Genomic DNA, 17,961 nt, shown 5'->3' with positions numbered 1-17,961 from the left:
CACTACTTATCAAGTCTGCACTGACACCGGAAATGCCCAAGTCGGAATCCGCTCCTAGCACTGTGGCCTCGGTGTGGAAGGCGGCAGTCCCGGGAGCCCCGTACCAATAATCAGAGTGCTGGTTCAGATTGCCACGGCAGCAACGATGCTCCCTTGCTTGGCGATGTTCTCGCCTCTGCTCCCATTTGTGAGAACCGATGCTGGTCAGAGAGCGTTAGGCATCAATCACTGTATCACCATCACCGAACGCTGAAATTGGTCATTGGGATCTCGACACGGAGGGTTGGTGCCCTAGTGCAGGTCCCAGTCAGAGCTCTGGAGCAGGCACCGAAGGGACCGAGGTTATTCATCGGACTTGGCACAGTTTTCATCTCCCGTACACAGCCCTTCCGCATCGTGCTCAGACGCAGACCAGGAGTCCCTACCAGTGGGACAGGATCGGAAGTACCAGCGCCCTCCATGGCACTGCCACTGGTACCATGGCCCTAGGGCCAGTAACCCAACTCCAGCATCCCTGGAATACCTGGGGGTTTCCCCAGCCATCACAGGTACATGAGCCAGCTCAGGGACCTCGAGCAAGTGGTCTGCATGGCATCCCGCCCACATTTGGACACAGATGCAACCACGCAAAAGACCCCCTCTGGTCAGCCCGACCTTAACAGAGGGTCCTGTGGAAAAGGTCTCGGGTGAAAGAACCACCTGCATCTGCTTCCTCCTTCTCATCACTAGATGAGGCCATTACTGGGGCCCCACTCGTGGTCCCATAAGACTACACTAAGGCCCACCAGGAACTTTTAAAGAGGGTTGCCTCAAATTTGGGGCTGGAGGAGCCCTTGGACTCCCTTTTTGATGTACTCGTCTCAGCGACCCCAGCTAGGGTAGCATTGCTGGTGCATGAAGGGGTAGCCAAAATCACTGTGACAAGCCCCTTCCTCCCTACCCCCCATTTCTAAGCAGGCAGAGCACAAATATTATTTGCCTGTGAAAGAGTGTGAATACTTATATGCAGACCCTGCCCCAAGCTCTTTGATGGTGTCGGCCATTGTCATAAATATAAAGGGAAGGGTAAACCCCTTTGAAATCCCTCCTGGCCAGGGGAAAGCTCCTCTCACCTGTAAAGGGTTAAGAAGCTAAAGGTAACCTCACTGGCACCTGACCAAAATGACCAATGAGGAGACCAGATACTTTCAAAAGCTGGGAGGAGGGAGAGAAACAAAGGGTCTCTGTCTGTCTATATGCTGTCTTTTCCAGGGATAGACCAGGAATGGAGCCTTAGAACTTTTAGTAAGTAATCTAGCTAGGTATGTGTTAGATTATGATTTCTTTAAATGGCTGAGAAAAGAATTGTGCTGAATAGAATAACTATTTCTGTCTGTGTATCTTTTTTGTAACTTAAGGTTTTGCGTAGAGGGGTTCTCTATGTTTTGAATCTAATTACCCTGTAAGATATCTACCATCCTGATTTTACAGAGGTGATTTCTTTACTTCTATTTACTTCTGTTTCTATTAAAAATCTTCTTGTAAGAAAACTGAATGTTTTTTCATTGTTTTTAAGATCCAAGGGTCTGGGTCTGTAGTCACCTAGGCAAATTGGTGAGGCTTTTTACCAAACCTTGTCCAGGAACTGGGGTGCAAGGTTTTGGGAAGTGTTTTGGGGGGAAAGACGTTTCCAAACAGCTCTTCCCCAGTAACCAGTATTTGTTTGGTGGTGGTAGCGGCCAATCCAAGGACAAAGGGTGGAATATTTTGTACCTTGGGGAAGTTTTGACCTAAGCTGGTAAAGATAAACTTAGGAGGTTTTTCATGCAGGTCCCCACATCTGTACCCTAGCATTCAGAGTGGGGAAGGAACCTTGACAGCCATCAATGAGTGGGAAAGACTGGAGCAACTCCCAAAAATAAAGACTCAAAGAGGCTCAATTTATTTGGGAGGAAAATTTATTCATCTTTGAGCTACAGCTGCGAGTGGCCAATCTTCAGGCCCTGCTTGGCCAATATGATTTCAACATCTGGCAGTCTCTGGCTAAGTTTTCAGACTTGTTGCCTGAGGATTCCCAAGAGAGAATTCCAGGCGATGCTTGATGAAGGCAAAGCGGTAGCTAGAGTGGCCCTACAGGCAGCCGCAGATGCTGCGGATTCCATGGCTTGGACCGTGGCCTCGGCCATTTCCATGCAGAGAGTGGGCTGGTTGCAGTACTCTGGTCTCTTCATGGAGGTCCAGCAGTCCAGCCAGGACCTCACATTCAATGGACAAGCCCTGCTCATGGAGCAAACAGATACCAAACTGCATAGTTTGAGGGACTCCTGGGTTACCTTGCAGATTCTCGGCTACTATACTTGGGCCCATCTAGGAAGCACTTTAAGACACAACAGCCACAGAGGTTTGGCAGTCAGCCCAGGTCAGAGCCCTTCTATGAAAATGTCAAGGGCTACAAGTGCCATCAGAGCCAGCAGCCCTTGACCTCAGCACAGTCCAGTTCTACCCGCACCCAGCAGGGTTCAAAGTGGGTGTTTTGAGGGTGCACCAGAGGGCCACCTTCCAGCCTGTGTCCTGGATCATGCTTCCCACAGTTTCTCCAACCACCTGCCACCTTTCCTCCCTGCCTGGGCCTCTAACTACAGACCCATGGGTCCTCAGTACTGTGTCTCAGGATTATGTCCTCCAGTTTACTTCTATCCCTCCTTCCCTGTCCCTCTTCAGGGACCCTTCTCATGAAAACCTGCTTTGACAGGAGGTGCAGGGCCTTCTGTAGGTGGGAGCTTTGGAGGAAGTCCCTCTACACCGTAGGGCACTGGGTTTTTCTCCTTTTACTTTCTGCCCCCAAAGGGGGGCTAAGACCAATACTGGACTGGCAAGACCTCAACAGATATCTCAAGAAGTTGAAGTTCCGCATAGGCTCCCTAGCCTCCATCATCCCCCTCCCTGGATCCAGGAGACGGTTATGCTGTCAGCAATTTGAAGGACACATATTTCCACATAGTGATATTATGCAGACGTTTTCTCCATTTCACCATAGGCTCCGCTCACTACCAGTTTGTGGTGCTCCTGTTTGGGCTGGCAGCTGCACTGAGGGTGTTTACTAAGTGCATGTCGGTGGTGGCGGCTTACCTGAGACGTCAAGATATTCAGATTTATCTGTATCTCAACGACAGGCTGGTCAAGGGCCAAGATCCAGTCTGATGTCACAGTACTGCAAGCCCTGTGCCACGCTGTGGGCCCGTTGATAAGCGAGAAAAAATCAACATTAGTTCTGGTGCAGAGGATAGAATTAATCGGAGCCGTACTTGACTCCACCTGTACCAGAGCTTTGCTGCCACAGGACAGGTTCCGGAAGATGGTGGATTTTATCACCGGACTCTCCGCGTTCCCTCTCACCATGGCCCAGGTCTGCCTTCGGCTACTTGGCCACATGACAGCATGCACTTCAGTCGTTTGCCATGCAAGGCTCAGGTTGTGGCCCCTCCAGCAGTGGCTAACGACAGTCTATTCCCCGTCCAGAGATCACCTGAACAAGGTCATCATGATTCCACGAAGGGTACTTGCCTCTCTGCGGTGGTGGACCAACCCAAGCACAGTCTTAGAGTACTGTTTGACAATCCACACGCTCGGTCTCCCTGATTTCAGATGCCTATGACCTTGGCTGGGGGGCACACCTAAGCAAGATGCAGACTTGGTCTCCGGAGGAGCTGGCATTGCACATAAACGTGTATACTTGTTCACTTCTGAAACTTACGTCTTTGGCTTTACTGTCCATCTCAGTGGTTCACCGAGGAACACTTATTCATACAATCTACAGGAGAGCCTCTACGTATGAGTTGTGGGAATTCAGGTGAAACAAAATGTTATCTCAAAATGTGAGCTTCAAAGTAAGAGGGAGGGATTTATTTATGATATCCGTGTGGGTTGGGGGAAGGAAGCTGGTATGGGACAATGCAATACAGAAATGTTGAGTTGAAAACCAGCCTAGAAAAGACAGTTGTGGTTTACAGAGGGCAGAGTATTTTTCTGTCCCTTGGATCTGGCACACTGAATTAGCACCTCAATGGCAAAGAAAAGGACAATACTGGCAAAAGGGACAAAATCTAGATGTGATCGCTGCTTTGGAGTGAGGAGCCGTGTGACGTTGCACTCTATATGAGTTTATAAAAATATGCTAATGAGTGTGAATATAATGTAACTGGAATGTGCTTCATGCAAAAGGTCTCTTGTAAGGTATCATTACAAAGCTTATAATCTATTGAGTGTGGTCATCTTATTTGTATACATGTATCCCTCTTGTATCTGAAACTAGAAATATGAAGTATAATTCTGAAGTCCTATTGTAGTTATGCAAAGTGTGAGCCATTAATGGTGGTTTGGAATCTTAATGGCTCCCATTAACCAGGACAATTAGTCTCTAAGGTGCCACAAGTACTCCTTTTCTGTTTTACTTGTACAGTCTTCCTGTATACCTGTAAGTGGGTAATGAAGTCTTACAGTGACATGTGATCATGTCACCTGAACTGAACATGTTTAACCTGGTGCTTTTCCATTGAGAAGGAGGAGTGGGAACCCAGAGGGACAAAGGATTCGTGCCTTATGCAAAAGATATATAAGTGGGTGGAACAGCACAAAGGGAGGCAGCCATCATGAGAAATCCCCTAGCTACCACCTGAGCTGGAACAAGGGCTGTACCGGTGGAAAGGATTGTGCCCAGACTAGGAAGGCATCCAGTCTGTGAAAGAAACTTATTGAAACATCTCTGAGGGTGAGGTTTTACCTGTATTCAGTTTTATTAATGTACTAGACTTAGACTTGGGTTTTTTATTTTATTTTGCTTGGTAATTCACTTTCTTCTGTCTGTCACTACTTGGAACCACTTAAATCCTACTTTCTGTATTTAATAAAATCACTTTTTACTTATTAATTGACCCAAAGTATGTATTAATACTTGGGGGGTGGGGGCAAACAGCTGTGTATACCTCTATTAGTGTTAGAGGGCGAACAATTTATGAGTTTACCCTGTGTAAAACGGATTTACTTGGGGTTAGGGGAGGTGGTTCACACCTGGGTCTGGGTTTGCAGCAGGCTAGTGGGTCTGGCTCAAACCAGGCAGGGCACTGAAGTCATAAGCTGCCAGGCCAGGAAAGCAGGAGCAGAAGTAGTCTTGGCACATCAGGTGGCAGCCCCCAAGGGGCTTTCTGTGATCCAACCCGTCACAAGGCAGACAATTATACAATTTGTTAATATCAGTAAGCTTTGATTCTTGTCTGCTTAACAATATTTTTAGCACTATTGTCCAGAAGCATGTCTGTCTGGTTTTTTGTACTGTATTGTATGTGATGCTTTATACTTTTAATGGCAACTCATTAAAAACCTAAACTTTTATTGTCACCTGTCACACATTGATATGAGACCTCCGTTATTTCCTGTTTTCTCTGAGGGCATTGTCTGATGGTTGTAGATAAACGTTTTGTTCTCAGTGGTAGCCACTAAAAAGAAACCTCCTTACCCTGGAAAGATTATGAGCTAAGTCAGGATAAGAAAAAGAAAGGAACAAAAGGATTTGTGGGTAAGGGAGGTCATGTGTTACGGTAAGGTATATGGCTCATGAAGTTAGCGATGCATGTATATTGAATGTTTTACAGATCTTTGGGGAGAGAGACATTCTTAGCTGGGGGAACACTAATATTTATATTTTTTATTGTATTATCTCAATTTTATCTAATGCACCTTATATTTTAATTGACACTGAATTTGATTATGGCAAGAGTTTATATTGGGGGGAAATCAATGGTCGTTAATAAAGAACCCTGAACTGTGACATTATAGTTGGAAATAGAGGTAACAAAATGAACTTTCAGACAAGGTATGTGAACTGCAGGGCCTATCACCAACTAGGGACTGCAGAGATTCTCAGAGTGTAAAGACCTTTAGGGTGGTAAGCATTGTTACAGCATGGCTCACCATAGATGTTATTGAGGCAGATGTATATTGGAATCATTCACCTATTTTTGAAGATTACTATAAGTATCTTGTATAATTTAGTTGTCATTCAGAGGCATGAGAATTCAGTAATAGTCTGTGTATACCATATGATGCAGAATAACATTTATGATGATTTTAATAACTTCACTTGTGGTGTCTGTGCAGTGGACCTACAAGCTTATTACAGGTCACCAAAGAAGGGGAGTGGCATTGGCGTAGGGAAAAATGTCATTTATGGCTGGTTTAGGTGTATTTCTTCACACTTGGTGGTGATAATAGTAGTTGCAATATACCCATCATTTACCATTGGTTACCATACAGTGGTGTACAAGATACATTTATTTCCTTTTCCACAATAGAGGGATACCGCAGTATCTGAGATGCCATTATGTCTTACCTATTGCTAAATGTTGGCCATTTCACCAATGTACATCACACTTTTGGAACAATTGTAGGGAATTTCTAAAGATTCTTATTCCTTATTAAATGTCCTTTTACTTTATAGCAAGCTTACTTTCCTTTTAAATACTACCAGGGTATATTTCTGCTTTCAGACTCTTTTATTCACCATTTGCTTGAGGCATTTTGCAAAGCACTCCCATGTTCTAAACTTTATAGCAGTGTCAGAAATGTTCAAGAGTGAGAATTAAACTGGAAAAATGTTTAGCAAAATAAAACTTACTTCTCACTGATGGAAAGCTGTTACAAAGTATCTGAATATTTTTTAATATCTATAAACCTAAAGTAAAGTTTAGTCTTGTCCAAAAACATTAGACTCTGATCTATAAAAAAGAACATATAGGTTTAACATCTGGGTGACTCAGGATCTTCTATTTATTTGCAGAAATATAGCATGGATACTAACTCATTCTCATATACTGCAGGATTTTTTGCACTGTTCTGGAATTGTAGACGTGTCTTGCAGTGCTCCTTTAATAGGTATGGTTAAAGTAGTCACAGGAAAAACTTTTTCACTAGGAGGGTGGTGAAACACTAGAATGCGCTACCTAGGGAGGTGGTAGAATCTCCTTCCTTAGAAGTTTTTAAGGTCAGGCTTGACAAAGCCCTGGCTGGGATGGTTTAGTTGGGGATTGGTCCTGCTTTGAGCAGGGGGTTGGACTAGATGACCTCCTGAGGTCCCTTCCAACCCTGATATTCTATGATTCTATGATTCAGAAGAGGGCTGTGGTTACTAGGATAACTGTAAATGTCTCCGTTGGCTTATATGCAGCCATTGACCATTCTGATTTTTTTGCCCTTTTTGTAACTTTCAGATAAAGATGGAATATTCTTGTTTCTCTCTAGTTTCCTAAAGAGTTCCTTAGCATCGTAAAATAGCTTTTAATATTCTAGACCCAATAAAGCAAGTATGGGGTGAATACATATAGATAATATGTGGAGAAACTTAAAAAAAAAACCAAGATTTGATTTGCATTCTCTATCATTCTTATATTGCTTCAAGAAGAAAATTAGAAGTGACTCATGATTTTCAGCTCCAGGAGAAAGAAGGCATTCATCTTCCTTTCTTCTGTCCCAGAAAAAAACCTTTTAGATACTATTTTCTAGATCTAATGGCATCTCCATAGATCTTAGGAGTTAGGGTCTTCAGGTTGTTTATTTTCATTGAAGGACTCCAGAAGGTTTAAACTTTATATTCCACAACCCCTTAACAAAATGGATCAGAACTAGTATTAGAGTCATAAAAGGGGTCCCTTGTCCCTTACGAATAACTAGCCAATTTGAATATGCTTACTGTCTTCTGTGCAGAAAGGAAATTATCCTTAGATCTGCAGGGCAGTCCCTTGGTCATGCCCTTATAGGTTTTCCATACATTAGTAAGTAGACATGAGCAACTCAGATATTGCTTTTGGATGTCTGTTTCTTAATTCAGTGATTTGAGGAGAGACTGTTTACTACTCCATGTTTTTTAAATGCCGATCCTGGGCAAAACTGTTTCTCTACAGAGCCTGTTAATCTCAGATTGTAGTGGGAGAAAAATAATTGTTCTGTTACTTGTAAATTGCTTTTCTGTGAGAGTCTCTCTTGATCTGAAATGCCATACCCAGCTTCCAGTGGTGAATGTGTCTTCTGTCATGTACGTAGTAGAGAAAGTTTTATAGTTTAATTGCAGTGGTAGATTTAGTTATCCCTAGGAGGGGACACCAAATTCCATGTAATGGAAGGATCTAGCTACATATTGGGGTGGGGGGGGACCTCTCAAAAATGCATCTTACAAGTAAGGTGAAAGCTTTTTTGAGTACAGTGCTAAATTTTATAGCAGACAGAATTTCATGTGATTGAGAGGCCTGTGGAAATGCAGTATTTGTATTGGCTGGGTTTCAGCTAATAAAATTTCCTAGGATGATTGGAGAGCACGAAATTCTTCCTTTGTCTATTTTTTTGGTGTCAGAGACTTCTGTCCCTAAATAATAGCTTCTGTGGTATAAAATTTGAATGTAAAGACTGAAACTGCATATTATATTTTTTTTCCTTTAGAGGTAAAGAAAGTAGTATGGGTGTGCCTCTGCAGTCAGAATGCAGTGATAATGATTTGTTGGCATTTGTAGCAGTATTGGAAATAGTCAAAAGGTACTACTGCAGATGGTTTTGCTTAACAGAATTTATAAGTCCTCCTTGTGGGGGAGGAAGGTGGAGATGTTTATCAGCTGTGATGTAATTCTTTTTAGATTCTGAGCTCATAAAGCCTTCTCTAGTCTCTAGGAATCACTTTTTGTTAGGTGCCGCTGCCTACAGGTTCTATGAATGCAAGCAAACAAAACATTGTGATGCTAGAATTGTCAAAAGATTAGGCTGATTAACATTATTCTAATAAAGACTTAGTGAAATAGATTTGCTATGCTTAAGGAGATTACTGGATTTACTCACTGTGCCTTTAAACAAATAGTTTTATTTAGAATTTTGTCGCAACGTGTCACTCAGTACAGAAGTCATTGCCTGGCTTCCTGAGGCCTATGTGGCATATTAATTCTCAAGGAAATTAGCCTTAATGCTGTCTAAGTGTGCAGTGCTAATAAGTTGCTTTGAGAACAAATTGTTCTAAGTCTTGTTCACCTTTTTATGGAGTTAGGTTCCTTTTGTTCAGATTTTTTGAAGTTAGTGTTGCATCCTCTGCATCCTCTAAATTTGTCTATTTTCACAGCCTACTCAGTGAAAGCTGAGAAGTTTTAAGTTTTGCAGTTCTTACCAAAACCAAACAAATAGTGTTGCATCCCTGCAAGCACAAGAACTGGAAATATTGCTAACCTTCTGGCTCTCTGAGAAGAAGATAAAATGTCCATAATACAAGTTAACCACATAAAGAATAGGTTTTAAAATTGGCTTGCTTGAAAGCCTGCAGGGATCTCTCCTGATTTGCCTGTCTCAGCAATCTTGTCTTCCTGCATCTACTTATGCCAACCTGTGTACGTTTGTATGTTCAAATCTTGCCTCCTAGGTACATCTGCACTTACAGCAGTGTGCAGAATAGAGACACTGCATACCTGCCTAGAACTGCTATAAATAGTGTAGGCGGTGATGCATGGCTTAGGTGAGTAGTATTATCTGAACCCCCACATTTATAGGGTTGCCAGGTTATGGTTTTTGACCGGACTGCCCAGTGAAAAGGGCCCCTGGTGGTGCCGACTTAGCTGTTAAAAGTCTGATCAGTGGCACAGCGGGGCCCAGAGCTAAGGCAGGCTCCTTGCCTGCTTTAGCTCTGTGCAGCTCCCAGAAGTGGCTGCCAGGTTCTTGCGTCCCTTAGGTGCATGCGCAGCCAGGGAGGCTCCACACACTCCCCACTCCTGAGTGCTGGCTCCACAGCTCCCATTGGCCAGGAACCGTGGCCAATGGGAGCCAAAGGGGTGGTGCCTGAGGGTGGGCATGCTGCATGTGGAGACTCCCTAGCCACCCATGCACCTAGGGACCTCAGGAACCTGGCAGTCACTTCCTGGGAGCCACGGTAAGCACTGCTGGGACCCCACACCTGCTCCTACATCTCAACCCCCCAACCTCTCATTTCTGACCCCAACCCAGAGCCCATATCCCCCTGCACTCCTTCCCTCTGCCCCAGCCCAGAGGGAAGGGGGGATGGAGCGAGGTGGGGGCAGGGCCTCAGAGAAGGGGTGGGGCCTCTGGGAAAGCACGGGGCAGGGGTGTACAGTTTTGTACCATTAGAAAGTTGGCAACCCTACACATTTATACCCTACACAACTCTCTGCCCAAGCAGTGCTTCCCACATCTACACTGCTGTTTTTTAGCAGTATAGTGTCCCACTGTTGGAGACTTTTACTACATGTATCTACACACCTTAGTGAGAAGTGTGGACACAGCCTGCCTTTCGCTATCATATGTAGCTACACATGTAGTGCCCGTACTCTGCATACAGCCGTACGTGTAGACATAGCCCTAATGTGCAAAATGTTCCCTCCTACCGCACTTCATTGTAGTATGTTCCAAAGAACTCTAGAAAACTAGCCACCTTAAGACTAGCTAGTGCACAGGTTCTGAGCCTTGGTTAAAATTCTACCCCAGGAGATTCAGCCACACAACTTCCCTCAAAAATAAGATGATAGCTAAATCATCTGGATTGCATTGAAAATCTCCGCTGAATATCTCTAAAAATTAATAAACTTGGCTTTGATAATTTGATGTAGCTTTCATATGTACAAATGACAGCCATTCTGTCATTCCTTATTGGCTCTTTTAGCCTCAACTACATACTGGTCAATTATCTGATGGAAACAAAATATGCATAAGAATACAACCTTCCCATATGTTAAATGGGAAAATGTCATGTCTGCCACTTCTGTTCTCTGGAAATTAGAAGGCAGTCTGAAATACATAGGGTTTATCTAGTCATAATAAGACTTAAGTGTAAAATCGGATACCATTTATTTTTCAGTCTTTTGAAATAAGCAGCTAACGTCTGCACACTTAACAGATGGCATTTATATTAATTATTTCTTTAAATACTGATTTGATTTTTCGCTCCAAGACATGAGTACCAGTACATCAGATTTCTGGATTCTCTGCCTTTAGTTCAGGTTTTCACTTATACAAATAACAAAAATGGGCAACCACCAACAAGACTATCATTCAGCACTGGTCTAAATGAGTAGCATAACTGTACAGTAGTTCTGAAGCTTTCCCTGAATAGTAGGAGTCCAGAACCCCCTAGATTGGCATCTACATTCTGTTGTTTATATAATACGTAACTTACTGAATTCCGCTGGAAACAATAAATGAGCCGTGAGGAATAGGAGGACATGGATACTCTTTATGGATGTGACATATAGAACAGCTGTGAGATAAAATCTATATACGTTTCTATAGCAAAGATTTTTAATGTATTTTTGTTTTGTTTTTTGTTTTAGGCTTATGGTATGTCTGCTTTGCCTCTAAACTTGATAAAAGGAACTAGAAGTCCTACTTATGAACGTTTAGAGAACACTGAAGATATTGAAGACGTAGAACAACATATACTAAGGATTAAATCAAAGGTTTGGTGTTTACCTACATTTCAAACTTTTCCATTTATAGTGTTCCTGTTGCTCAGCACTTCATTATGGTATAATGTTTGGGTCATTGCTCATTTTCACAATGTCAGAGGGACAGAAGTTAATATTCTCCATTCTTCCAAAGTTAGGTTCTCTCAGTTTCCAGTTTCTCTTCCAGATGATGGATTCCTTACATGTGTTGGGACTTAGGTCAAAAGTACTCAGTACGATAGCAGAAAATGCACTATTAACTTGTGCACTAGTGAATGCCTGTTTTTGTTCACAGGGGGTACCTAACAAAAATGACTTGACAGTGTTCATTGTAGGTGCTGAAAAAATAAATCTGTTGTTGATCTCAGAACTAAATAAATATTATAGAACAATGAAAAGTATAAACTAAATAAATACTTATTGCAAAGGACTCTATTTAGATTGAGAGCTGTCACTTAATTTATAGATTATAGTTTTGTGGTTGCACTCATTAGTCACATTCATCTAATCATGTATCCTGGATGTGGCGATGTAAAACTTTTTTTTTTTTTTGTAGGAAAACAGAACTCTCTAATCCTCTCTTCACCACTCTGTTTCTAAAAGAGGCTATATTTGTAAAGTGGCATTTCCTGTGAACCCATATTCCTTGGTATTTAATGATTTTGGCCAGGATTTTGCCTCCAGTTTTTCTTAATTGCAAGTTTTAATTACTCCCTGTTATATTTTACATGAAAGTGTTAAATAGAAAGTGATTTCAGCAATGAGAATACTTCAAACTGAAAATTTGTAGCAGCAGACAGGTATGAGACACTTGGTCTTGTGGCAGATTTGATTTTTATTTTTTTGTAAGGCCAGATTCTTGTGGAGTAGAGTTCACATCTCAGTTGACACTATTGTTGGCAATCTCATAAGAAAGACATATGATTCAATGGGCCTGTAAGTTGAACCACCTTTCTCCCCTATAGGTGGTCCGTCCAGGTCAAAATTGAGGCATGTTGGTGGAACATTTTGGGGTAGCATCTCTTGTATATAAAAGGAGATCTCAATCCCTTAGCTATTAAGAGCACTAAATTTACTGAATCCTTCTAAAGAGACTTCCAGTTTAAACTTCTTAGCAGAAAATTGTAATTAAAATGGTGTAAAAATTATTAGAGATGCAGCAAAACTGAGATATCGCAATGTTTAAGGACTCCTTTATTTAAAAAAAAATCTCTGAATGGGAAATGCACGTTTAATGGTTTTTGTATCAAAAATAGGTTTATAGTGACACATTCAATCCTTAAGAATGTTTGCCTTAAGTAACCTACAATTGTAAGACATGGGTTATCTGATGTTAAAATCAGCTTGCTGATTCATTCATATGTTACCTAATACTTTTTTGTGATTGATTGCTTATAGTATTCATACAACTCATTACTGCACATATGCAACTAAAAAGATTGTATATTTAGCTTGCTTAGCTCCTACACTGTATTAAGTACACTCAGATTTCTTAAAATACTCATGCCCAGCATTTGGAAGGTCAAAGGAGTTAAATGTTCTTGAAAATTTGTCAGATATAGAAATCTCCAAATATGGATTTGACTGTTAAAGGTTGATGAACTCAACTGGTTTATGGAACAATTCTGATCTTTGTGTTTTGGAAATTTTTATGCTGACTGTGTCCTTTAAAGGGTACTGCTCCTGAATGTACTTGAAAAGATGTGAAATGTAGCTGACTTTGTATTGACTAGAAGAAAAAATGGAGAGCTGGAAAGAAAGTATTAAAAATAGAAATGGGCTAAAATGAAATTAGTCTCTTACAAACTGAATTTACATATTGTATGCAATTCTGACTTCGTAGAGCTGCCAGAGCCTGTTATACAGATGTTAAATTTTATTCTTCTTTCATACATTTTTCACAGACTGTTCCATGATTTTCACACCTCCATTTTGATTAACAGTGCAAAGATGGTCGGCCTTTACCAACAAGGGACAGACGGAACCTACAGCAACTTGAAGAGAGGCTAAGGACACTTCGAAGGAGAGAGAGACATCTGGAATTTATTGAGAAAAGCTGCTGGACAAAGTTCTGCGGAGCCATGCGACCTCTAAAAGTAAAAAAGCAAAACGGGTCTTTCATTTTATGCCTGCTTCACTGTAGAATAACTATTTCTGACTTTTTTTGTTCTTTTCCATTTAGCACGTTGGCATAAAACTATTCGATGAAATAGCCTGGTGTCATAAATATAAAGGGAAGGGTAACCACCTTTCTGTATACAGTGCTATAAAATCCCTCCTGACCAGAGGCAACATGCTGTTACCTGTAAAGGGTTAAGAAACTCAGCTAACCTGGCTGGCACGTGACCCAAAGGACCAATAGGGGAACAAGATACTTTCAGATCTTGCTGGGGGGAAAGGCTTTTGTTTGTGCTCTTTGTTTACGTGTTTGTTCTCTCTTGGGACTGAGAGAGGCCAGACAGAAATCCATCTTCTCCCACCCATCCTAATCCAAGTCTCCAATATTGCAACCAGTCAGTATAGGTAAGCGAGGCAAGGCAGATTAGTTTCTCTTTTGTTTTATGTGAATTTTCCCTGTGTTAAGAAGGAGGTTTATTCCTGTTTTCTGTAACTTTAAGGCTTTGCCCAGGGGGTGACCCTCTGTGTTTTGAATCTGAATACCCTGCAAAGTATTTTTTCATCCTGATTTTACAGAGGTGATTCTTTTACCTTTTCTTTAATTAAAATTCTTCTTTTAAGAACCTGATTGCTTTTTCATTGTTCTTAAAATCCAAGGGTTTGGGTCTGTGTTCACCTGTAAAATTGGTGAGGATTATTATCAAGCCTTCTCCAGGAAAGGGGGTGTAGTGCTTGGGGGGGATATTTTGGGGAAAGATGTCTCCAAGTGGTCTCTTTCCCTGTTCTTTGTTTCACACGCCTGGTGGTGGCAGTATACTGTTCAAGGATGTCAAGGTTCCTCCCCCACTCTGAACGCTAGGGTACAGATGTGGGGACCTACATGAAAACCTCCTAAGCTTATCTTTACCAGCTTAGGTCAAAAAGTTCCCCAAGGTACAAAATATTCCACCCTTTGTCCTTGGATTGGCCACTACCAAACAAATACTGGTTACTGGGGAAGAGCTGTTTGGAAACGTCTTTCCCCCCCAAATACTTCCCAAAACCTTGCACCCCACTTCCTGGACAAGGTTTGGTAAAAAGCCTCACCAATTTGCCCAGGTGACTACAGACCCAGACCCCTTGGATCTTAAGAACAATGAACAATCCTCCCAACACTTGCACCCCCCCCTTTCCTGGGAAATGTTGGATAAAAAGCCTCATCCATTTGCATAGGTGACCACAGACCCAAACCCTTGGATCTGAGAACAATGAAAAAGCATTCAGTTTTCTTACAAGAAGACTTTTAATAGAAATAGGAGTAAATAGAAGTAAAGAAATCCCCTCTGTAAAATCAGGATAGTAGATACCTTACAGGGTAATTAGATTCAAAACATAGAGAATCCCTCTAGGCAAAACCTTAAGTTACAAAAAAGATACATAGACAGAAATAGTTATTCTATTCAGCACAGTTCTTTTCTCAGCCATTTAAAGAAATCATAATCTAACACATACCTAGCTAGATTACTTACTAAAAGTTCTAAGACTCCATTCCTGGTCTATCCCCAGCAGAAACAGCATATAGACAGACACACAGACCCTTTGTTTCTCTCCCTCCTCCCAGCTTTTGAAAGTATCTTGTCTCCTCATTGGTCATTTTGGTCAGGTGCCAGCGAGGTTACCTTTAGCTTCTTAACCCTTTACAGGTGAGAGGAGTTTTCCCCTGGCCAGGAGGGATTTCAAAGGGGTTTACACTTCCCTTTATATTTATGACAAAGGACAAGGCAAAGTTTGTACCTCGGGGAAGCTTTTTACCTAGGCTGATAAAAATGAGCTTTGGGGTCTTTCATGTGGGTCCCCACATCTGTACCCTAGAGTTCAGAGTGAGGAAGGAACCTTGATACCTGGTAATATTAGATTTGCTTTGTTTTGTTTTCCCCAAATCTGGCATCTTAAAACACAATAAAATGACTTGAAGCCTTTTGTGTGGCAGTTACTGCATCTGAAGTTGTATGAAGCGGTAGCCTGTTACTTTTAATCTGTAGATTGCTTCCTTGAAAGATGCATAGGATGTTGCATATATACCTAACAAAAATATAGCTTATGTCATTTTTTATTGAATAAATGTGCCTTCGTTATCTCTTTGAAGTCATCCAGATATAGAAGCTAGTAGCTGCTGTACTTAGTTTTGTGTAACCACAAATATTTTCTTGTGCACTATAAGAACACTCTTTTATAAGTAGCTGCTATGTTGGCTAGTGCGAAATCAGGAAACTGTTAACATTTAGCACAGATTACAAAGTCAGTACTAGATTATTTAAGTAGTAATATGAACTAGTTGTGGGCAGAAGGTCTGATTTGTATGTATGCAGTGGTGAACTGGAGCCGGTTGTTAAATTAGGAAGCCCTTTTAGCCCTTGTGGGACAACTCGTTCTAAAAGGGCTTCTAAATTTAACAACCGGCCAAAAGTGGCGCCTTATGTGCTGACTCCGTGGGTGCTCTGGGGCTGGAGCACCCACAGGGAAAATTTGGTGGGTGCAGAGCACACACTGACAGCTCCCCACGCGGCCCTAGCTCTCCTCCTCCTCCTCCTCCTCCCCTAAACGCACCGCCCCACTTCTGCACGCCCGCAGCTTCCCGCGAATCAGCTGTTCGCACGGGAAGCCTGGGAGGGCTGAGAATCAAGCGGCAGCTTCGCGCTCAGGCCCAGGGAGGCAGAGGCGAGCTGGGGCAGGGGGCACAAGGAGGACCGCCTGTGCGCAGCAGGTAACTCGGGGGGGGGCGCACAGGGAAACCGCTCCCCAGCTCACCTCCGCCTCCCTGGGCCTGAGCGCGACACTTGCTTCTCAGCCCTCCCCGGCTTCACGCGCGAACAGCTGATTCGCGGGGAGGCGGAGGGGGGGGGGCAGTGCGGCGGCGAAGCAGAGCGGGGCGGTGCATTCAGGGGAGGAGGCGGAGGTGAGCTGGGGCCGGGCGTGGGGTGGGGAGCTGCTGGTGGGGGCTCTGCTCCCACCAAATTTTCGCCGTGGGTGCTCCAGCCCCAGAGCACCCACAGAGTCGGTGCCTAAGGCGCCACTTTTGAAGTCCTCAGTGGGGGGAGCAGCCACTCCCACTGTTCCCCCGCTAGCTACGCTACCCTGCCCCTAGGAGCCAGAGGGACCTGCCGGATGCTTCCTGGGAGCTGCCCAAGGTAAGCACTGCCAGGACTCCCCACCTCACCCCCGGCAGGTCCCTCTGGCTCTTAGGGGCAGGGTGGGCACCCACTACGGTAGCCCACGAGACCCTCCTGCCCAGTTCTGGGGGCAGTCAGGGGACAGGGGTAGATGGGGCAGGGGTCCCAGGATGCAGGGGGAGCGTCAAGGAACACAGGGGGTTGGATGGGGCAGGAGTCCCGGGGGGCAGGGGCCGGCCATGACCCCCTCTTGGAGTGAGGGAACTGGTTGTTAAGATTTTGGCAGCTCATCACTGTATGTATGTGTATAAGCAGCTTCACGGTCAACTCATTCAGCTTCTACTATTGTATGTTTACTATGTGTTTCTCTCTATGGCAAGTGTTGTAATTACATAAGTATGTGCACTATACCACCTAACTAATGTGTGTTTCAAAAAACTGTTGAGATTAATCTTTTGACTCTTACGTTGATTAATATGAAGAAAGCATCGTTAGTGTTTTTGTTCAAGCATAAATACCTGATAAATATGAATTCTATAGCATATTAGAAACCTCCCAAATTAAGTGTTTCAGACATCGCTGTCCTGCAAGGAGAAAATGGTTCTTACAACAAGATGTTTCTTGGCATCATAAGCCATAGTAAGGAAGAAAAGAACTGAGTCACTGCCTCCATGTTCCAATTTTCTATGCCTTTTCTTGTTGGATACATGGAATCCAGGTCTCATCTTTCCAGCTTCTAATTCTCTCTCTTCCCCTAGGCCTGAAGACAGGAAAAAAAAGCAGGAGTTGGGACAAAGGGGCTCACTAGCCCTATTATGTGCACTACCTATGTGAATCTTCTGGGGTGAGATCTGCAGGGAGTATGCCCTATAGCCTGCCTGCTTGATCGTAGACACTGTGTTCCATGTTGGTCCTCCTCTGAGGAAACAGGGTGCAGCTTTGTCTCTCTTGGCTTCGGCTGCCAGTTTTAGCTCTGAGGGACTTGTGATTTCTTGTTGGCAGCTGCTACTCCATCTAATTCTCCTTTCCCAGATCTTAGTGTTCTGTCTTCTCTTCGTTCCTGGTCTGATTCCGTGGATCTGTCTGCCTGGTTGTGGAGAGTGGGAGCCCCAAATTGCTAGCCATGGTCTTTCCCACTGGCATAAATACAGTAGCTTTGCTTCCATTGTGTGCAGGTTTATGGAGAGTGAGGAAAGAATTTCTGTTGGAGCATTCAGTGGGCTGGGTGGGCAGCCTTTTCC

General features: G+C 43.2%; 1 protein-coding gene across 2 annotated transcripts in view; it reads left to right on the top strand.

Moving 5' to 3' along the window:
• Positions 1 to 17,961, top strand: part of LMBRD1 (LMBR1 domain containing 1) — a 238,221-nt gene that overhangs the window by 125,172 nt on the left and 95,088 nt on the right. For both annotated transcript variants that reach the window (XM_084624095.1, XM_084624096.1), the window contains exons 8-9: positions 11,340 to 11,465; positions 13,397 to 13,549. In XM_084624095.1, the coding sequence (XP_084480221.1) occupies positions 11,340 to 11,465; positions 13,397 to 13,549 (279 nt within the window). The remainder of the gene's footprint in view (positions 1 to 11,339; positions 11,466 to 13,396; positions 13,550 to 17,961) is intronic.

Source organism: Lepidochelys olivacea, assembly GCF_965140295.1.
Source record: "Lepidochelys olivacea isolate rLepOli2 genome assembly, chromosome: 3".
NCBI classification, from domain to species: Eukaryota; Metazoa; Chordata; order Testudines; family Cheloniidae; genus Lepidochelys; species Lepidochelys olivacea.
The sequence above is the reverse complement of the archived record's forward strand: the minus strand, read 5'-3'. Positions and strand labels throughout refer to the sequence as shown.